We start from the raw sequence: 23,939 nt of genomic DNA on the forward strand, positions 1-23,939 counted from the left end.
ATAAATAAAGTCTCATATCATTGCATCAAGTCTGTAAGAAGATAGAGTAAGCAAGCAAAAATATTAAAGACTAACATGTTGGAGAGTCTGCCTCTAATCGTGAATTCTATATATCTTTTCTTTTCCCAGGGTTATTTTCTAGTTCACTCACCAAATTTTATAATTCTATAGAAATAAACAGCACTTTTTCTCAATGTTTTTTCAAAAGTACTATTTCATTAACATTTTTGCATTAATTAAGAAAGTGAATAACTGAGCTGTAATTCAAGTTAATTTGTAAGTGTGCCTCAAGTACTGACTTGAATTCTTTCTTTTGGAGGGAGCATGTATTCTTGGAGGACAGATTAAGAAACTAGTCTTCCCTCAATACCAAGAACCTCTTTGAAGTCTTGTTTACTTGGATCTTAAGGGTCAATGGTGATACTACTGAGAAGTAATACATTGTTATTACTTGATAAAAAGCCATTTCATTTAATGAGTTAAACTTACTCATCTTTCAATTAATTTCAGCTATAGCTATAGTAGGATTTGAATTTTGTTGTCTTGAATAATTACCTAAAAATAGTCACAGACTCCTGAAGGCTAATGCATTTAAACTTGAATGATTAATCCTAGAATGGCTTTATACCTGCAAAGTGGGAACAAATTCCCCCTTCTCGTATCTATTACATTTTATTAATTTGGGCACCTGAAAGTTGGGCTTCTGCTGGAGTTTCTTTCAATATTTCCGTTCTTGTGTGTGTGTGTGTGTGTGTGTGTGTGTGTGTGTGTTTCCATACTTAATTGCTTTCTGATTCAGGGAGATAAAGGAGGGTGAAAGCAGTGAAAAGAAATATACATATACATATATGTATAAAATATGTGCATGGTATTGCACAGTATTTTGAACAAGATGTGGAGTAAAGACAGAAAGACTAAAAGACACATCTGGGTTTAAATGTATAATCTCATTTAATAATTATCATAATAAAGACAACAGTTACAGCAACAGCAAACTCTTGAGTGCATAAAATGATAGGTCCATGAATTATTACTTTAATTCTTACAAAACCCTATCATGTATATTTTCTCACTATCCTATTTTATAGATAAGGAAACTAAGGCTCAACAAAGTTGCGAAACTTGCCCCCAAATCACACAACTTTGAGAGATTCAAATTAGTTTTGTCTACTCCCTATACCCATTCTCTTAACCAGAATGTTTCATGTTATTCATGAGGAAGTTTGAGAGGTCCATGGTACGAGGACTGCAGAAGCAGCAGGGAACACTGGTATAGAACAAGAGCCTTGCAATTGACAGTGTGAATTATTTCTCTGGCTTTACCCATGCTATGTATGTCTCCTTGGAGAAGTTACTACCTTCTCTGTGCCTCAGTTTCTTTATCTGTACAATGGGAATTATAACAAATTAAATCTTGAAAAACAGTCAGAACGATGCCTGGCTCATAGTAAGCTCTAAAAATGTTAGTTGTCACTAAAATTTAGATATCCTGCCCTCTACTGTTTCATATCTTTTTCCCTTTAGACAGACATTAGATGAGTCATCTGATTCAGAGATGTGTTGTAGTGTTTTATACAGCAGAACAATTTGGAGAACCTGAAATAATATTGAGAAGATATAACATTTTTTTTCTCCGTAACTTTCTATCTTGTATTTTAAACTATTTTAGTTTTCCTCTCTTTTCAGCTAACCCCGCTTCTTGACCCTTAGGCGACTCTTCTGAGTTCTTATTAGTTGGTTCTAATCCCCGCTGCGATATTTGCTAACTGCTAAAATAATAGACGATAAGGAATATTATATTTTAATGACAGATATTTGAGAAATTGAAACTTTCTGACCCTAGAGAGGAAATTTTGGGGAAATGAAGAAGGTATAAGGGGTAAATATGGATATATGTATGTTAGGAAGGGGTGAATCACAGAAATAATGGGACAGGTTCACCTTTTATTTGTTGGTTACACATATCTTTTCACAAAAATTTTTATCCTAATTCAGCATTAATTTAAAAGCTAATCTTTGAAAGGAGGATAAATTCTATTTTAAAGAAGTTTGCAATTATTTTTAGAACAGAATTCTATTTGGATCTCCTAGATTTTATATGATGCTACAGTTTTAAGTTTGTCCAGTGATTTAATTCAGAGAAGTTACAAATACAGATTGTTTACAAATGGCCTGCAGCTTTCTCTCCTAAAGATGGAATATTCTGCTCCACATGCCTACTGCTTGTTCCTACCCCCCTCAGTTTTATCTGTTGTGTCGATGATGATGTGGGATCCCTGCCTGTGGATGTTTATATGTTTTTTTTAATTATGCAATATTTAATATACACAAAATAATCTTTATAATGTGTGTGGGTTATAGAGTAAATTATTTATGAATCACAATATTATCAATACATTGCATCTACCTGTGAGCTTTTTCCTTCTCCTTTTGACTGCCTTTATCTTCCCTACTCACCAAGTAACAGCCATCGTAAATTTCGTAAACTTCATAACCTATCGATTTTTAAATACTGCATAAAATATTGGATATGTATGTATCTTCTAAAACCTTGCCACTTAAGTATGGTCCACAGACCTGTAGCATTGGTGTCATCTGGGAGCTTGTTAGAAGTACAGAACCTCAGCCCTGCTCCAGATCTACCGATTCAGAATTTTAATAAAACACCCTGTAGATTCATGTGTGCACTAGTTTAAAAAGCACTGTACTAAACATATTATTTTTCTTGGTTTTTAAAAGTTATTTTCTTATTTGTTTCTTAATTTTAAATTTAATAAGACTAATATAGTGTTTACCACTTGCTTTGTTAACTCAACAAAGCATTTCTAAGATTCATCCAAGTTGCCTGTGTAGTCAATCATGGCTGCATGATGTAACATTTTTGTGAAAATTCCAGAATTTATTTTTCTCTTACAGCTAGACATTGAGATTTTGTCTGTTTTTTTGTTATAATGTATATTCCTGCTATGAACATTCAGGTACATGTCTTCATGTGTATGTGTGTATGTGTGTGTGCATGTTCAAAAGATTTTCCATGGTAAGTACCTAAGAGTGAAATTGTAAATAGTAATATATGTAAATAGTCACTTTTACCTGATAAGGGTAAATGGTTTCCCAACAGCACTGTATGAGTTCCTATATATGTTTCCATTCATCTAAGTCTTTACCAACATATGACAAAATTGGGCTTCTTACTTTTTTACCAACCTAGTGGACATCACATGCTCTCTCATTGTATTACATACTTGCATGTGAGATTAATAAATTATCACCATTCTACTTTCCTCTTCTGCAAAATGCCTTTCCATGTATTTTGACTATTTTTCTATTGTTTTTTTTCTTATTGATTTATAGGTGTATTTATTTTAAAATGGTTCTTTGAAAGTTTCCTGTGTTGCAATATTTTCTCCCAATTTATGACTTCTCTCACTTTCTTAACGATCACTTTTGATGAATGGAAGTTCTAAATGTTAAAGTAGTTTGGTTTATCAATCTTTTCTTTCCCTGTTATTACTTTTTGTAACTTTTTTAAATGAAATTTTTCCTTCTATAAATATCATAACCCTATTCTGCAGTACCTCTTCTAAATATTTTAAATGCATGCTTTTGTTTTTAAATCTTAATACAACTGGAATTGAGTTCTGTTTGTTGTGTGATATGAGTCAAGATTTATTTTTTACCCTATGGCTAACCAATAGTTCTAGACCATTTATTGAATAATTTTGCCTGTCTCAATAGGGGGCGATAAGATCTCTTTCAAACATCAAGTTTTTATATATTATAGCATTCATATTTCAGATCTTTATTCTGTTTCATTGGACATTTTATGTATCCTGTGCTAATACTTTAGTTTCTTCATTAGAGAATATTTATAAACATGAATAATTGGTTGAGAAAGTACCCTCACTTGCTTGTTCTTCTTTTTCATATATTATTTTTATAAACATGTAAAGTTTCTTAAAAATATCTTGTTGGAATTTTGATGAGAATATCATTTAATCTTATTATTTTGTGAAAATTTTCTAGCACATTGATTCTTTCTATGCATGAAAATAATATCTCTCTCTGCTTCTTTAGGTATTTTATTAAGTTTTTTAAGTTTAAAGTTTTTCTCCATAAAGCTCTTGCATACCATTTATTATATTCCTAAGAACGTGTGTGTGTGTGTGTGTGTGTGTGTGTGTGTGTGTGTGTGTGTGTAACATTTATCAGTTTCTGGTAAATAGATGTAAATCAGTTACCTTTATAAATTCTCTTAGTTTTCTAGTAATTTATCTACAGATTCCTTTGTGTTTTATATGTAAGTAATGATATCATCAAAGAACAACAGTAGTTTTGTTTTTTTCTTTTCCAATCTATGTACCTTCGATCCCCTCACTCTGTGTGTGTGTGTGTGTGTGTGTGTGTGTCTCTCTTCTCTCTGTATGTTTGTGTGTGTGCATGTTTTGTCTTATTAAATTATCTAGGATCCATAGTTTAATATTTGCTAGAAGTATCGATAAAGAACATTTGTATGTAATCCCATGAAAGGAAATATTTCTTATATTTTAGCTAATGTATTTTCAGCTCTCTAATTCTGTATTAAACCATCTATTCACTGATATTATAAAACAACTCCTCCATTGACATTTTAATTTCAAAAACTCTATGTTTAATTTCTTCCTTTGTCATCTAGGCAAAATCACAGGATTTTGGACTCAGATGGGCCAGGGCTTAAGACCAGACTTTGACACTAAACAAATATTTGACCTTAGGTAAATAACTGCTTCTATTAGCTTTCACCTCCTCATACGTAAAATGAAGTTAACACTAGAAATCCTCTATTTTAAGAAAGGATTAATAAGTAAACATTTATAGTTACAAAATAGTCATAGGGTTATAAAGTACAGCATAGAGAGTATAGTCAATAATATTATAATTATGTATGATGCCAGGTGGATTCTAGACTTATCAGAGGGATAATTTCACAAATTATATAAATATCTAACCACTATGGTGAAACTTGTGTAATATCGAATATCAACTGTAATCAAAAAATAAAAGTTAAAAAATTTTTAAAAAGAAGCTTCTTAATTACAATACTCAACTCAATTTAATGGGAACTTTATAAAATGAGAAATATTTTAATTTTACATTTTGTTAACTGAATGGAAAATGCATATATTTTGCCTTATATTTCCTACCATGTTATTTATCGGCATTTAAAAGAGTAAGATTAAGTCTTCTTCATATCAAGAATTAAAAGAATTTTAACTATTTTTGGCCTTTGGTAGTTAGGTCTAATTTTACAATAATAAGCTATTTCTTATGATCTCTTTTGCATCTTCAAGATTGAGAGTGATGTTTCAAGGGATATTAATTTACTTTTAAAATTAATTATCAAACATTAGAAGTTCAGCATCCTCTCTTAAATGTCAGCTGGAAGCTCTTAATAGTTGAACATTTAGTACCTGAGTAATATTCTTTCAATTTTCAAGAATCAGTTCTATGACAATCTTCTGACAGATTTGGTAATATCTACTCATTTTAAATGTATTGCTGCTGTGTAACTGGCCATGATTTGGTAGTTATTTCAATGATAAGACATTTGGCTTCAACTATATAGTTGAGTAGACAAGTGTGTATATGACCTAGGGTTCACAAAGGGAAGAAATACCTTTAGATAAAACAATGCATAGTTTTGTGGTAATTGTCAGAGTATGTGGCTACAAATGCTGGTAGATGAGGCTGTGGGAGTCTACAGAAGTTCTCTTCAACTATTTCAATAGAGTAAGAAGAAAAATCATTATCTGAGAAAAAGAATGGTAAGAACATTAGAAATGTGAAATGAGAGGGAAAAGCGTGAAATAACCATCCATTTTCCCACTTCTTAGACTAAGGTTATGTGTTTTTCACTAGCCACGTTCAGCTTTATGGGTGTAGGCATGGAACAGGTGGGAGTCTGGATTTAACTAAGAATGTGGTTTTGGCACAGCAAAGACAATGAATCAAGAAAGGTATGTGCAAGGTAGAATAATGATTATAACTGATTTAAGCTGAGTGAGGAAGGGAGGGAGGATATAAAGAGGGTGAGACAGTGAAATGGTGGTACAATCAATGGATCAGAGGTGCTAGCAGGGTTAAAGGATTATTTGAGTTAGAATACTAGATAGAAAAAATGTAGAAAGGCAGCAAGTGTTGGTCAGAGAATGGGATGCATGAAAATGAAATTATGGAGTGGTTGCAATGAAATTAGGGAGTGGTTGCAAAATCTAGGGTATGACATTGGTAATGAATGATTTAGGAAAGATGAGAGACAAGATCACTGAAGGAGATTCAAAGGACCGAAATTCAAAGAACTGAAAAGATATCTATCTCCATGATTGAAATTACCAAGAATTTAGATCAAAACAATATTAGTGTGAGAGAGGAGGGGCTTTAAAAAAAGAGAAAAAAATAGGGAATCCTGTGTAATAAAGAATTTGTCTGGCTTTTATTCCCAGTTCCTGGGAGGTAGTCTCTAAATCTTGGGAGTTTCCTGAGTGATAGGCATGTCTTTGCTATTTTGGTGGGCCCTGATAGTTTATAACAATGAGGTGACACATGCTAGACCCCTAAATAGTTTGTGCTAATGAAATAACTCAGAATGCAGGCTGGCTACACCAAAAAGACAACCATGTGATTAGAGGGTTGAGACTTTGAGCCATGATATATCAGCTGGACTTCCATGGAGTGGAGAGGAGCTGGAGATTGAGTTTAATTAGTGGCCAGTGATTCAACCAATTACGCCTATATAATGAAATCCAGATAAAAACTCCAGACAGCACAGTTCAGTGAGTTTCCTTGGTTGGCAATACTCTTTGTGTACTGTTACACAATGATGTCCCAGGAGGGTGACATGTTATGATTTCAGAAGGAGGAAACAACAGCTTCACATCTGAGAGCCTCCAAGACCTTGCCTTATGAATCTCTTCCTTTGGCTGGTTCTATTTTGTACCCTTTTTGCTACAAAAAAACTGCAATCACAAGTGTTGACATAAAAAAAAAAGTAGCTTCAAGTACTTATGAGTATCTGGTTACTTTAAAATAAAATATAGAAGTATCATCTTTCTTCCTGAAAGAAATATTTTATTCATTTGGAAGAAAGCTATGTTTCCCAGGCATATTTTTATTTTTTACTACATATACAATAATCTATCTCTTCAATGAGGCATTATACTGTAGTCTTTTGAAGACATTTTAAGTGAATATTAAGCATCTAAATCTAATCAAGCCTAAAATTCAGCTATATGTAGCTCTATGAGCACCAGTAACAAATCCGAAGTCTTTACCATGGCCAACATGGCCCTCTTTTATCTTTAGTCAAATAGCCTCAGGCCACTTCACCCTAAGGCACTGGCATTCTGCAAATATAACCCACTTGACTGCTACGTTTTTACACTTGCTTTTACTATAACCTAGAATACTGGCTCACTCTTACTTGCTTCATGTTTCTGCTCAAATGCTACCCTATCAAAGAAGCCTCCTTTAACCACTCTACTCTCAAACATCATGCTCTAACTCCTTAATTTGCTTCATTTTGCTTTATACCCCTAGCCGCACCTGGGCTATTTATTTGAATGGATTTTTTTTTTTCCTGTCTTCCAATTAGTACAGGAGAGCCAGAATTTTTCTGTTTTCTCTTCTTTTCTCCAGAACTAAATGTTTGGCATATATTAAGTCTTTAATAAATATTAGTCGAATGAATTAATTAATATTGAGACAGTCAGGTGAACAGGTGATATCTTTGTAGAATTAAGGTCACAGTCAATATTCAACGTATGAGGGAGACTGTCATAGTCCTTTTAGTTTCTGTTGAGAGACTATCATTTTTAAAAGTTAAAATGTGAATAAAGAAGTATGTTACTGCAAAGATTAAATAAAATAATGTTTCAAAGTGTTTGGCAGAATGCCAAATATTAAATGTTCAATATATACAATAAACCTTCCACCTGAATTCATCCTTTTGCCTTTCTCTTCAGTCACAATGGAAATGTTGGTCTTTGTCTAGTTTAAAACAAATCCTTCCATCTATACCTTAGAGTTGGACCTGCCCGTGCCTTCTCAAGGGCAGCACACTATCTGCTATGCTCTTTCTTCCTCTCATATCCTCAACTTCTTCTCTCTTTACATCCAGAAAGGGGCCTTTTTGATAATTTACACAAAGCCAAAATATTGTGTCAAAGAGTCACTTCATAAGAGGTGATTCGTTATCAGATGTTTGCATACTCGCCTACCTGTCCTTCTCACAGATTTACAGGATTACTTATTATTTTCTATGTGTCCAATACCCCAAAATTTCTTTCACTTCTCTGTTTTTGTCTGTCCCAATTATTTTCCAGAATGCCTTTACTCTTTGATGCTCCCCAAGATACATATACATATATAGTCAAACATATATGTTAATCTAAAATGAGTATAGCTAATTTTAATTTGTACTTGAGATCTTGTCCTCTGCTTAGATGCCACTTTCTCTTTATGAAGGCTCACTGAGGCTTGTGTTTCCATAGTAGACACTACATCTCCATCAACAACTCTCTTTCTCTTTCACACACACACACAAACTTCTTCCCATCTCTCTCCCCTCACCTCTCTGAATTATAATTGCTTATTTATGTTCATTTCCCCTACAACACAGTAAGCTCCTTGAGGACAAGTATTTTTTCATGTTCATCAATAAAATTACCAGTCTGCATGGAAATTGACAGATAGTATATGAGCAATATTTCCTTAACTTGAATTGATGAGTAGAATCATTAGAAAGTTACAATTTGGTTCTGGTAATACTGAAATCTGTAGGGTCAATGAACCAGTTTCTGCTGAATTTATATCAGTATGCTAGTCAAAGACAAATGTGTTCAAGTGTAGCAATTCTTAGTTTAACATTTATTGCATATTGCTGTTTGTTTTACATTAAAGATAAAAATTACTGAAAAATGATCTAGTATATTAAAGCAATTTAGTACTAATATTTATAGTGGCAATGTTGACAATATTATCTATTATATGTATAGATTTTTACAATTTTAAGAGTCCTTCTTACATCTCAAGAAAATATCCTAAGCCAGTTTCTAAAAAAAAAATGTTGAAGACCTGGGTGAAATCTAAGACTTTGACTATATCCTTTGGATATTTCTAACTAGACAGCAGTTTGGCCTTATATAAGACAATAGCTGATAAAAATTTTCAACCTTTTGCTGACTATTTAGCATCAAATCGATGTACTCTAACAAATATAATAACACATGTGTGTTCAAGTATACATAGAATATATAACAAAAGAAAGTTTCACTTAACTCTTCCTCCTATCATCGAGTTAGAAATAAATGCTTAGTTATAAGATTCTGTGTTCTGGATGGAAATGATACTCTCTCTTAGCTTTTAATTGACACAATTTCTTTTAGAGCTCTCCATCATTATTGACAGGAATGTTCTCCCATGTTAATTGCTCAGCAGACATTAAGATTGATTGGATTGCTAGGGCAAATCTGAAATGCATTGGCAGAAAAGAGTGGTACTGGTAATGGTGGTGTATAATAATCTCTGTCTCATGCTGATGGCACAAATGAATGGCTTGTTTAGGATTGTTCAGAAAAAAAATACATTAATTATTTATCTAAATTTTCACTTTTTATCCAGATATGCTGACAGAGAGTAGTAAAACCTTTGAAGGATGAACCCAATAGTTTTTTAAAAAAAATTCTCTCAGACTATTCCCATAAAACTCCAACAACTGTAGTCAATCAGTAGGAAAATGAGTAATTTATTTGATATGTAAACATGACAAACCAATGGGTCAATTAAATATTTCCATGTTGGAGTTTTAAATATAAGTAGGCAACCCCTAGATTAAGAAAAGGAATTTTTAAGTGGGATACTGGGAGTGCTCAATTTTTAACTGTATAAGATTGTCTTCTAACATAAAGGAAACTAGAGCAATAAAGAACATATTTTCATGAGATCTGTGCTCTTAAACTGGTTTTACTGGAAAGAATTTGAATCATATGGATACCTAAAGTGTTTCTGCAACCATGTAATGAGGGTGTAGGTATGAATTGGTAGTTATTGACATACTGAAATCATCTGAGGAGTTTTTTTAATGCTGTTTTCTTGGGTCATCCCCCCAGAAATACTGATTTCATTTGTCTAGTCAGGGAAATTGTTTTAAAACTTTAGTCTGAAAATCAGAATCACCTGGGAAATTTGTAAACAAAGCCTCAAGCCCTATCCTGCCCTACTAAAGGAGCTTGGGCCTTTGTGGTCTTGATGTGCTTTCCAGGAGATTCTGAGAGCATTACAGTTCAAAATTACTGAATGAGAATTCAGCATCACAAGTTTTTAAAGCTCTCCTTGTGATAATCCTTACACGTAGCCAAGGTTGGGAACCACTGATTAAAATAATACTTAGGATCCTTCCATGTCTGGCAGGAATAATCAAAATTGCTATTTTTTCTTAAACATTTATTGTATATAAGGCTTTGTACTAAGTATTACCTCATTCAATAATCACTAGACTCCGTGAAGTAGGTAACAATAATATAACTTTGCATATAAGTGACATGAAGGTTGGATAATTTAGCCAAGGCCACTTGTGTGGGAAGCGGTGGATTGGAACCCAAGCTGTCTTATCTCAAAGGTCATATAATAAATGACTATTACCAATAATCATTTTAAAACTATAAGAGAAATTGAAAACTCTTGAAGTTGGGAACATTTTAGAAAGTAAATGATTTTCTTATATTTAAAAATGTACCTGACTTGTAAGTACAACAACAAAGGAATCATTTTTTTAAGTATACGGAGAACATAAGAAAAAGAAAGTGTTCATTAATTAAAAGGAAAGAGAATTGACAGTGAGAATCAGATTAGATTTGAATTATTTTATTTATTCCAGAAAGAAAATTGTAAATTGCTTCTACTGTTAGCATTTGAAGTGAGAAGAGTTTCAGATAGAGGTATTTTGCTGTAGTTATATTGAGGGGAAAGGTTACAAGCATTGCAGAGAAAAGAAGAAATTTGTATACTTCTTTGAAATTGTTCTAAATGTTAATAATACAATGAATTTAAAAAGGGAAAAAAAAGCAGCTTATACTGTATAACACTTCCTTTTCTCTTCTTTCCTGTTTGGAAAGATACCAGTTCAATGCCTTCGTAGGCATAGAAAATGCTTTGGCCACTGCCATTAGTCACGCTTGTGTCTGTAAAGAGGAGAAAGTGTGTGTTAGTTGTGCACGTTTTCAGTACTACACAGAGGGATGTGATGTTTAGGAGACTGCCTTGTTCCTCTCAAGACACAGACTTTCTCAGGTTTTATATATGGGCCACATATGGGCAGAATGCCAATACTGAAAAGTTGGAGGAAGGGACATTTCCTATTATTAAAAAAGAAAGAAAAAAAAGAAACCCATGAAAGCATGCCAAGGGTCTTTTTGCACATTTTTAATTGCTCCCACTTAGAGAAGGAGACACTTGCACATTTCATGCACTCTTGTTACCAGTGAACAAAATGAGCATTTATTTTCACTGACGATATTTACCAAATGCTATCTATACGAAGCATTCACTGTGGAGAGCATTGGATTTCTAACATTCTGGAGAGTCTGGAGATGGTTCTTGATTCTGATACTTTAGTATTCATTATATTATATGCATAAAATGTACATATTCGATTATTGTATGATTGAGCGTGTACACAAAATAGAACAAGCTATTGTGAGTTCTAAATATATTTATATTTTGAATAATGAATGGTGCAGTGATAACTCCCACAAAATATAATTCTAGAATTATTTTTAACAGTGAATAAGTGACATTTGATCTTTAAGCAACATGTTAATATAAAAAGGTACAGGAAAAAATACATGTCTATATGTTGCTCTGAAATTCTCTTGGCTTCTCAAAAGCATTCAACATTGCAGGAAAATAGTAATAAAGGAAGGCAAATAAAAATTGAATTTGGATTTTAGTGTCAAATATGCCTAATTTCTGTGGAATAATAATGATACAACATGTTTTAAAATGTTTTGATAACTGAGCTGTGTTCTAGAAGAAAAGGATAATTGCAGGCAGGCACTAACAGTAGAAACTACTGAAGATAGCCAGAGGTTTGTAATAGAAAAGGTGTTTCAATCTTGTTTTTAATAAAAGTTAGTTAATAATTCTTTAATATCAAATTTCCAATCACCTCTTTTTAAAATTTATTATCGTGACATTGGTTAATGAAATCAAAAAAGTTTCAAGTATACATACAATTCAACGGTAAGTTATATACATATCACATTGTGTGTTTACCGCCCATAGTTAGATTTCCAGCACCACATATTTGACCCTTTTTACCCCATCTAACTCCCACTTCCCCCTGCCAACTGTGGCCCGCTAGCTCAGTCATGGCAAAGGCTGGCTTTGATTTCCAGCTAGGACCCCTCCTGAGGATCTTATTCACATAAGCAGCAGCAAAATGAGATACTAGCTGAAGGAAGATCTTCCAGAGGATACATTGGGCATTTTCTCTGCTATGGGAATGATCCACACAATATTTAATCCTGTGTCTAGGCAGGAAAGTGAATCACTCCTCATATTGGCTATTTACCAAGATCTAATTTTTCAGCGACGCTCACACACGCCGTTCCGGGCAACTTTGACAGGTCACATCCCTTATCTTTGGAAGCCCAACCATGGGATTTGTTGTCAACAAGCCCTGAGAATCAGCCAGGAACCACCAAACAGCATTTCTCAGAGGACAGAGACAGGAAGAGGTGAAGAGGAAAGCTCAGGGGCAGTGGGGATTAGCACAGGGAGGGAGGCGGGGGCACGGCGAGGGGAAGGATCAGGACAGGTCTGACTCCTGACTGGCTGAGAGGATTTTGGAAAAAGTCACAGCTCCAGCGCACCAGTCAGGAGCTGTCCAACTTTTCAGCAGCTTCGGGATCAGGCTTCTGGCGCCGTGGGCTGAGAAGGTAGCTAGCTATCTCTGCCGCTGCTGCTGTTTCTACAACACCACCGCTAACAATTCCAGCTCTCGCCACGGCGCCCAAAGGAAGAAAGAAGAAAGGGAGTAAAGTGGTTCCGACCATTGGCGAAGCCGCGCACTGCACCTACTAGTCTTGGTGACTAGGGGAGCCCAGAGCCCGTCCCTGTCACAACCACTGTGGAGGGAGCCCTGTTACAGTCCGTGACCCCTCCTGCTAGCAGAGCCCCCTCTCGGTCGCCTGAAGCCTCTGAGTCTCTGAGCCTCTGGTAGCTTCAAGTGGGAAGCTGAGCCCAGCCTGTGCTCAGTTCCAGAAGCGGCGGGTGGCGGCAGCAGCAGCATCGGGGAGGCTCTCGGACCAGCGTGGTGGACCCGGCTAGGCAGCAAGGCACGGAGCTGCGAGCCAGGATGGAAGCGGAGAGTAGCAGCATGCCTACCCGGACGGGCAGCGGCGAGGGCAGCGACAGTGCTGGCGGGTCCACGCTCAAAGCACCTAAGCACCTCTGGAGGCATGAGCAGCACCACCAGTACCCGCTCCGGCAGCCTCAGTTCCGCCTCCTGCACCCCCATCAGCACCTGCCTCCACCGCCGCCACCGCCCTCGCCCCAGCCCCAGCCCCAGTGCCCGCTGCAGCCACCGCCACCACCCCCCTTGCCGCCACCCCCGCCGCCCGGGGCAGCTCGCAACCGCTACGCCTCCAGCGGGGCCACCGGCCGCGTCCGGCATCGTGGCTACTCCGACACAGAGCGCTACCTGTACTGCCGCGCCATGGACCGCACCTCCTACGCGGTGGAGACTGGCCACCGGCCCGGCCTGAAGAAATCCAGGATGTCCTGGCCCTCGTCGTTCCAGGGACTCAGGCGGTGAGTGGAGAGCGCCCCCTCCCCCATTCAGGCAAGGGGTCACCTCCCCAGTTCTCAAATTCTCCTTGTCGGTCTATTTATCATCAGTAATCCTGGACCCAGGGTCAAATTCTATTCTGGGTATGGGGGAAGATGAGCAGGGGAGTGTCTGTCCTTGCTGGAGAGGTTACTATTCAGGTATAAGAGACCCTGAAAGTACTATATAAATGTTCATTGTGTGTGTGTGTGTGTGTGTGAGAGAGAGAGAGAGAGAGAGAGAGAGAGAGAGAGAGAGAGAGAGAGAGAGAGAGGTTGGTTCCCAGTTATCTATACCACCCACCATCCTCCTCCCCACCCACTTCCATTCCACACCCTGGTGGTTGGGACCAAACAGTCGAATTCAGTTGGCTCTAGTGGAGGAGGAAAAGTGTGAAAGGAGAGAGGGAGGGTTGAGCCAGGGAAATACCCAGTAATCTAGAAAGTCGTCCCAGAGTAAAGGGGCTTGGAAGGGCAGATCTGATTGGGGAGGGGGGCGGGGTATGGGTTAGATGACTTCCTCTCAGCATCCTGGCTTAAAAGCCAGGGGACAACTAGAGTTTCTTTTTGTCAAGTTGGAAAGTAAATTGAACAGTGAAAGGAGAGAACAACACGTGGATGACTTGGAGAGTTTGGCGCAAAATGTTCAGCTATCCTTATGAGAGAGGAGGGGTGGAAAGAGGGAGCAGGGACATTGTGGGAGTTGCACTATGCCAGTGCTGTGGTGTATATGGAGTCATCCCTGCAAAGTCTCAGAAAGAAAGCATCTCGTTTTAGCAGCAGGCAAGATGCAGAGATTGATTATAGTGATTTCTTCCTAACATAAAGTGTCCCGGAAGATGGGGCAAGGAAGCTGCCTGTCATCCAGAGTTTTAATAGATGCCCACCGTTCCTTTTCCAAGGAAGTGAGTAGTGTAAAGGACCAATTACAGCTGCTTTGAGCAATCAGCTCCAAATTCTTAACTCTGGCATGGAGGTGGAAGTTGGGCCCGCATTCAGTCCCTTTCCTTGCAATCTATAAACAGCTCCTTTCTTCCCTGTCCCAGGCCCTCCAAGCTAAGAATCTCCTCCTGAACACACGTGTTTGTGCATGTGTGTGTGTGTGTGTGTGCGCAGACACACTCACACACATGCACACACACACACAAGACTAAGGTTTCAGGAGCCTAATGGCAAAGTAGAGCTGTCATCATCTAAGCTTAGATGTAGGCAGGCATTAATGGGTTACATGTCCAAGCTGCATATTTGAATGATGAGTAATTGGAAATTGTAAATCAGGGCTGGGTACGGAAGCAGGAAAACCTTCGTTCCGAGATTGGGCTGAGCTGGGTAGATTTATCAGGAAATCTTAATAGTGTTCAAATGTGGGTTTTCTTTTCTTTTCTCTTTCTTCCTTCCTTCCTTCCTTCCTTCCTTCCTTCCTTCCTTCCTTCCTCTTTCTTCCTTCCTTCCTCTTTCTTCCTTTCTTCCTTTCTTTCTTCCTTTCCTTTCCTTTCCTTTCCTTTCCTTTCCTTTCCTTTCCTTTCCTTTCCTTTCCTTTCCTTTCCTTTTCTTCCTTTCCTTTTCTTTGCTTTCCTTTTTCCTTTCCATTTCTTTGTTCTCCTTTTTTTCCCTCTTTTTGGGTTTTATGAACCTGTATTTGTGTTATATACACTATGGTCAAAGGAAATTCAGCCAAATAGAATACCCCAATCCTTGTACATATGCTCCTCACATCCTTTGCCTTCTTTGCACTCCTTGATCCTGAACGTTCGTGGTGAGGTCATTGTACCTGTTAGATACAAAGAATGAGGACTGTAGTTAATATCAATGCAGATTAATTGAAGATTGGTATAATTTGCAGACAATCATAAATTAACATGCAAGTTTCATTTTTACAGCCCAGAGTGCTAACACCCGCATCCAGTTATACCCTTTGTTGAAGAAGTGGGTTGAACGCTATGTATGTGGGTCTCCAATGGTGGAATAAAGGCAAGCATGGTACTTTGTATATTTAATCCATTAATAAAATACTTTGTGAGACTGAGCCCTTAATAAATAAGTAAGGACCTTAAGTAAGAACAAGAGTTTCGGCTTAATCTATGAGTTGGTCAACTTTGTGGTGCTTCTTAATTAACTTTACTTTTAAATAAAACACAATGTATTTGAGAGGGTGAAGAGAGAAAATAAGATAATTGGAATAGAGGTATCACATGATTGATTTGAATTTATTTTTTGCTGTGTGCTCTACACTGATTAATTGTTCTATTTGAAGTTCATTATTTGAACGTTTCACAGAAAACTAAGGTATATATTTACACATAGCTTCCACTGTGGCTTACCTGAGAAATCGTTGTTATTCCATTTAAGCATACTTGGCCTTAAAATTCTTTATATCATTTATGTCTTTCCCAAATACTACATTTCATGTCAAGCTTTTCCTTAATAGAATTGCTTTTGCAAATAAATGTGTTTTTCAAGGAGTGCATGGGTATTTCATTCTTTAAAGAGAATGGTAGGAATGCTTTAAAATTATCAAAAAATTCACACTTATTTGAACCCGTTAACGACACTGAGATGAAATGATACTACCTCCATTTTTGAGTTAAGAACAACGAGCCCTAAAGAACGTGAGTAACTTGTTTGGTAGCACGTCAACTGTGAGTGCCAGAGCTGAGACGGAAACCTAGGTCTCCTGCCTCAACAAAGGCAATGGGAGCTCCTAAAATAAAGGAGTGCAGAATCTCAGCATGTAGAGAGCATCAAGAGATATATAAAACCAAATGTGAAGTTTATATTGATTGATACTACAGGACGTAAAGCTCAAATGAACTAAAACTGAGATATGGATTAAATCTATTTTTTTTTTTTAATGACAGATAGCAGAGACTCTGAAAGCAATGAGCAATTTTAACCTTTATTTTTAAATTTTGAAATCCTAACTGTTACACTGGTGTTAACCATCACAATAGAGGCAAAACAGTGTGTTTGTTGACTTTGTACAATCCATATAATCTAATAATAAATATGAGTGCTTAGAGAATAAAAGTTAATCAGAACACTGCTCATTGTTTTCAGGGATTGTCTAAAAGGAAACAAAAGTGTGAGATACACAAAGTGTGTGTGGATGTGTATGTGGTACATGTGTGCCATCATCCAAACAAAGGGCTTAAATTGTAGAGTTAATATCTCTAAAAGAAGCCTCATGGATGGATGGATGGAAGGATGGATGGAAGGATGGATGGATGGATGGATGGATGGATGATTCCTTATGGATTATCAAGAAAAATATGCCATTTAAAAGGCTATTTTTAGCATGTATTTCCAGATGTTAGTTTAACTGAAATTTTGAGAATTAGTTACATTATATGAAGCTGTGGGAAAGAGGTATACCTGGTTAAGGAAGTTTGACTAAATAGGAAGGAGGCAATCCTCAGACATTTCATAGTCAATTCTTTTGGATTTCGTGGAAAATGTAGTTACATTTTATATTAAGTTATATCTAATAAGGTAGATTTATTTATTAATCTCAATGTAGAAGGGATTTGAAATAATAGAATTATCAGGGGATTGGGTTTCTATGTTACCAAGATAACCAAATGAAATATTTAAAAAGTTTAAAAATTCTTTAAGAAATATACATATCAAATTAATCATTTTAATTGACATTCCTCAAAATGTAGCAATGGTTTAACTGAACTGATAAATGAGTAAGTATTTCTTTGACTTCTTTTTACACAACAAAATATTTTTCTTAGTAAGGTGCTTTTATAAATCTGCTGCAGGAGCTATATGTTCCTAATAACAAATTAATTCTCCATATCATTAATCATCAGGAAAATGTAGATCAGAACCACAGTGAGATATCACCATGTGCCTGTTAGAATGGCTATTATCAAAAGGGCAAGAAATAATAAGTATTGGTGGAAATATGGAGAAAAGGGAACCCCTGCACATTGTAGAAGGGAATCTAAATTGGTGCAGTCACTATGAAAAACAGTATAGAGATTCATCAAAAAAATTAAACATACAACTACCACGTATTCCAGCTATCCCACTTCTGGGTATTTATCCAAAGAAAACAAAAACACTAACTTGGAAAGATATAGGCATTCCCATGTTCATTGTAACAATATTTATAGTAGCCAAGATATGGAAACAATCTGTGTCTATTGATGGAGAATAGACACTTAGGTCATTATCATGTATATAAATGAAATTTTATTAACAATAAAAAAGAATGAAATCTTGCCATTTGTGACAACCTGGATGAACCTTGGTAACAGTATGCTAAGTGAAATAAGTCAGCCTGAGAAAGACAAATACTATATGATTTCACTTATATGTGAATCTAACAAAATAAAAAACAAAACAAAACAAAACACTGAAACCCCAAGCTTATGGATACAAAAACAAAACAAAAACAAAAACAAAAATGAAACAAGCTCATGTATATAATGAAATTGATGGTTGCCAGAGGTAGAGGGGGTAGGTGGAGAAATAGGTAAATGTTTTTTTTTTTTAATTCAATTTAAAAAATTAAGTTGGAAATTCAAATAGCATAGATTATTCCTTAAGTACTATAAAACCATTCTAGATGACAGAGGCGTCACTATCAAGAAGGTGACATTTGATTTAGGTATTTAACAAGGAAAAGAGGACTCAATACAAATTGCCTCAGTATAAATCCCAGGTATATTATAAAACATTTATTTGACATTCACCTTTTAAATACATTAACATAACATATTAAATGAAAGAAAAGATTAATTATATTGTAATATTTAAATACTAAAAAAATTAAGGTTTTTACTTTTCTACTCTGGGTTATAAAACCATTTTGACATTGTTTTTTATTGATTTTATCAAAGATTTTTAATGTATTTTTCTCCATTAAAGAATGCAGTGCTAATCTATATTCATATGCAAAATTTGAATTTCACATCACCAAAATAACTGATTGACAACTTGGTCATTTAAACTGTCTACATGAATGAATCTAAGATTTTGGATTTTAGGACAGTAACTTTTAAAAAAAATATTAGATAACTGAAATAAGTTTGCCACCTTTAAGTTTTAATAAATAAGGCCATTAAAGATATTTACATAGCAAAAAAAAGGATGGTAAAATTCATAGTTTTACATTTCCCGTGTATTACCATAATACTCTTTAAAAAGTCTGTTTTATTACTGATTTTATCATTTCTGTGTGTCCTGAAACACTGTTGCATCAGAAGAAAAATTTCATGGACCCATCACGTTATTACATTTTTGATACTGAAATTATATACTTCCCATGTTTTATGAGGGTAGAAAATTGGGGGAGGGAGAAGGTAGAAAGGAGAGATAAGAACCTGTCTTCTAAGTGTGGTGTATACATAAGCCCTTTTCTTGTTTTGATTTGGACCATCTTGGTTCAGTTGCCCACTTATGGAGGAATAACAGGGAAATACCCAACCATGTTTACAAGATACATTTCTCTGAAACTATAGTAACATAATTGAATGTCAAGATAGAGACTTATATTTAAGCTAACTTATCCCACCACTGCTGATCTTTTATATTTGGAAACATATATTCTGAGGGGTTATTTACTTAACACAATAGTTTACTGACAGAATGAGAACTACAATTTATACATTCCATATCTCCTGACAATTACTTTACATTTCTTATTGCATCTGTATTTTAACAATTACTGTCCCTGTCTTCCAGGCTATAGCCTGAAGCCAAAAGTTTGAAAATTACTTTTCAAAAGTATTTTTGAATAAATGGAATATTTAAATTGGTGAGAGAGACTACTTCAGAAAAGAAAACATTTTTTCTTTTACCAACTTGGATACATTCATACATACACATGCATACAATGATAAATTTGTCACTAATTTCTACCTTTAAACTGTAATGTAGATTTAAAATATGATATCACATAGATATCATATAGAATAATAATGTAAAAAGACTAAACTCTGTTAGCAACTTTTGGTAGTTAAAGGCCTCAAGTCTAACATTGGTAAAATTATGTCCCTCTCACAACTTATTATACCTACAAGTTTAAAACTACAATATGTGAATCTATAACATGAATGCTGCTAGTCTTCATGCATAGCAGGAATGTTGCTAAGGGATTATATCAAATTGCACTATATTGTATTTCAAAAGATGTGGTTATTTTTACCCTGAGGAACATTTTTCTACATTTAAAAATAGGAAATCTAATTTTTCCCAAAGATGAGTCTAGTTCATGTTATTTTTTTAAAATTAATCAGCTAAATTAATTTGACCCCATACACCTACATACACAACACCATGACCATCACCATGACCATCACCACACCACTTTGGACATTAAATGAGAAATAAAATATGCTTTGTCACCTAAGGAAGCATTTATATTTATTGTATTGATCAGTGTCAGTGTGTAGTACCGCCATTCATCTAGTAGTGTCAAGCCAGTAGTATCCTTATGCTCTTCTTCTTTCATTCCCAACATCATTTGATTCTACCCAGAAATATCTCTTGTATTTTTCCCCTGCCACTTCCTAGTTCAAGCCTTAATATCCGTCCTCTAAACACTTGCAATAGCCTTCTAAGTGGTCTCCAGCTCCAATCTCTCCTGATGCCAAGCTATTTTGCACTCCAGGCTACCCAATCTTATCATCCCCTTTCTGAAAGCCTTGAATGATTTATTTTTGCCTGCAAGACAAAATCTAAATTTCTTACTCTGATTCTTTAAAATGTTAGCCCAGTCTCTCTTCTCACAGAATGTTTTGCTGTTCATTCCCTTCAATAAACCCCGTGAAATCACCACATGCAACTTTTTGCCATGTGCTGAGCTCTCTTTCTTTCTGAAACTGTTTCTTTTTTCTAAACTGTTTTCCCTATGCTCTGCCTATGCGACACCATCGTTACCTGTTTGGAAAACTTGAAAATCTTTTTGAACTTCGTTCATATGTTACCACTTTTGTGGATAGCCTTACAAACAGAGGAATATTTTTTTTCTTCTGGGTTTTCATATTGCATTTTGTATATATCTGTACTCTAGCAGCTACCAGCTGCAATTTTATATCTGTCTTTCCCATTAAGTACATTTAGCATCTTGTGGTTTATATGTTTATATTGGTCCTTAATAAATGATGAGCTTTTAAATATGGAAATAATAATAATGAAACCTTGTCTGAGTTCCTTAATAATCTCTGTGAAATGAACAGAGCCAGTGATATTTTGCTCATTTTGTAGGCGATCGAAAGGAATATTGACTCTCAGAGATATAGAAAGATATACATGTTCAAAGATAGAACTCAGACTTGAGCCTTCAAACTCCTAGTCTTGTGATCTTTTCTTCACACTGTGGTTGGTATCAGATAAGAAGACCATCATTTGACTAAGAATATGAAGACAGAGAGAAATTATGATTATAAAAAAAACATAGCAGTTTGGATCCAGCTTGTAAGAAAATAATATTAGGATGAAAATAATTTTGATGGAATAAAGTATCTTTTACTTAGATTCCTTTACATGGTAAATTTCTAACTTTGGGTTATTTGGCTTTAAAGAATCCATTACATTTCAGGGTAGGTGTACTTTTTGGGGAGACCATTTATTAGATTCTCAACAAGTCCTGTTTAAGTGAACTAAGTCATTGGCTAATTCACTAAGGGAACAATTTTGAGAATGTTGTATACCAATGGAGTAATATTTTCAGTGGAATGCTGAAAGTAAGTAATTTGAAGTGGAATGTTAGAAACATGCAACATTTCTGACAGAGAAGACTACAATTGTATTTTAAAATGACATATTTCCTGTGAGAATTAATTGACTTAAAATTTGATTTAATATATGTAGAAGAATAGTAAAGAACATTTTGAAAAAGGGAAAATAAAAACTGTTTCCCCCCCCTAAGATATCAGAACATATTATACAGTCTTCTAACTCAAACAGTGTGATATTAATTTGGGAATAAATTGATATTTTGTTGGAACTGAATAAAGGGTCAAACATGAGACCTCTATATATAAAAATTTAGGTTTTACTAAGGGCAGTAGTCCAACTCAATGAGACTATGATAAATTCTTTAAATATAAAGTAATAAATATAAATTTATTACTTTATTAAAATAAAATCCTTATCTCACACCATAATAGAAAGTACTTGAAAGCAATAATGAACGACTAAAAACAATAAAAACAGACAAAGGACATAGGCAATTCAAAAAGGAAAAAACCATTAATGACAATACACATTTAAAAATATTGTCTATCTTATGAACAGACAAAAGTAAAAATTAAAACAGTAATGTAATTTTTATTTATAATTTTGAAAAAATATTAAAAGGTGACTAATTCAAAAGAATTGGAGATGATATAGAGAAGTAAGCACTTTCATATGTGTGTGTGTGTATGTGTATGTGTGTGTGTGTGTATTTTTAAATGGAGAGTGTAAATGAAGGAAACCTTGGTGGATAAGCAAATAATATGCACCAAAATATTACACATGCATAACTTTGACCCAGTAATTCCATCTTAGGAACCAAGACTAAGAATATCATTGAATAAGTGAGTGGAAAACTATTATATTACAATATTGTATATAATAGTAAATATCTAGAAAATACCTAAATATCTTTCAATAGAGAATTGATAAAATAAATCATGTCATATCTACTACAAAGGACTACTAGATAAAGAATAAAAGATATTACATATATTGAAATGTAATTATAAACTCTAGGAGTTATGTAAAAAAATAATTTAGACTAGATCACAGAATATGGTATCATTTACTTCTATATTCATGCATACTTATATTTATACATATGTGGTTATTTCTATATATGTTTGTGCCTATGTTTATAAATATGTATATATTCATGTTATGGTATAGGTAACATATATATAATATTATTGTATTATATATGACATTACTATATTAGAAAATGCACTAAAGTCTAATAGGTGTGAGAAGGAAGGATATTTAAGAGAGGTCTTTAATATACTGTTTTATCTTCTTTTCTCTGATTTTCTTTAAAATAAGCATATGTTGGTATTTTAATTAGCAAAAGTCATATATTTTCTCCTTTGGTAAAAATATTAATATTTTCCACCTATGAGGTTAACACATTTTATTCGTATCCCACTGTTCTTCTCCAAAAGCAAAGGATTGTGTCTTAAAACTGTAGTACAATAAGATAAAATAAGGATATCAAAGGGAAGAGAATAGCAAAAGCATGAAAATAGTATAAGACATGGAAGCAAAAAAAATGCATGCCATTTGTTCCTCAGTAATTACTAGAAGTAAGTCACATATTTGGCTCTGAACTTGCCATCAGCCAAAACAAGGAAGGAAATACTATCAGTTCAAGTTCAAGAATCATGGTATAAGTAAGTTAAAATAATGAGCTGCTTGGAAGAATATATTGTTATTAATTCTGAGAATTAAAAGAAGTATTTTTTCATGTTTTTTTGTGTGTGTAAAAAGGATACTGTGTGTAAGTGTTCAATAACTTCCCTACATTATATAAAATATGAAATAAGTACCAAAAGTACCAATTTTTTTTTGTAACTATGGCTGTTTCTTATAAAACTCCATATTGATGGCCTGTTGTCAAATTGTGGTCTATTGAAAGCCCACCAGTGTTGGATCCCCAGTTAGCATTCTTAACAGTGCTTTCCTTTAAGTACTGAATGTTGTTTCTGCTCTACTAAAACTAGCTGCATTTTTCAGCTTGGAGAGTTCCTTTAGATTCTGTCTCCTATGTTCTATATTAGCCCCTTGTTCTCATTTGGTTATCCAGTTTTTTATCTGGATGACTTACATGAGTGTTCTCTGGTCCTTGGGATTGATAGCTGAGTTTTTATTTCAGTTTCTTCCTTAAATATATATATATATATATATATATATATATATATTTTTTTTGACCTAGGTGGTTTCTATAACTATAGCCCTCAAGCAAATCTAACTTGACTAATCCCCAGACTTGCCTCAGAATCCTAGGACACCTCAGCCCAAACAAGATCACCTTTTTTGAGACATGAGGATGGAACCAAAGGAATAAGAAAGCAGTCTTGGTAACCAGCCCTCTGATTTTCAACATCATC

The 23,939-nt window shown here is 34.8% G+C and overlaps 1 protein-coding gene across 13 annotated transcripts in view; it reads left to right on the forward strand.

Moving 5' to 3' along the window:
- PDE4D (phosphodiesterase 4D) overlaps positions 1 to 23,939 on the forward strand; it is a 1,194,235-nt gene that overhangs the window by 439,941 nt on the left and 730,355 nt on the right. The window contains exon 1 of one of the 13 annotated variants that reach the window (XM_036226228.1): positions 12,837 to 13,848. The exons of the other annotated variants lie outside the window; for them this stretch is intronic. Coding sequence (XP_036082121.1) covers positions 13,394 to 13,848 — 455 coding nt within the window. The 5' untranslated portion in view covers positions 12,837 to 13,393. Of the gene's footprint in view, positions 1 to 12,836; positions 13,849 to 23,939 lie in introns of those variants that run through there. 13 annotated transcript variants of the gene reach the window in all.

This window comes from Rousettus aegyptiacus, unplaced genomic scaffold (genome assembly GCF_014176215.1).
Source record: "Rousettus aegyptiacus isolate mRouAeg1 unplaced genomic scaffold, mRouAeg1.p scaffold_m13_p_8, whole genome shotgun sequence".
Lineage (NCBI taxonomy): Eukaryota > Metazoa > Chordata > Mammalia > Chiroptera > Pteropodidae > Rousettus > Rousettus aegyptiacus.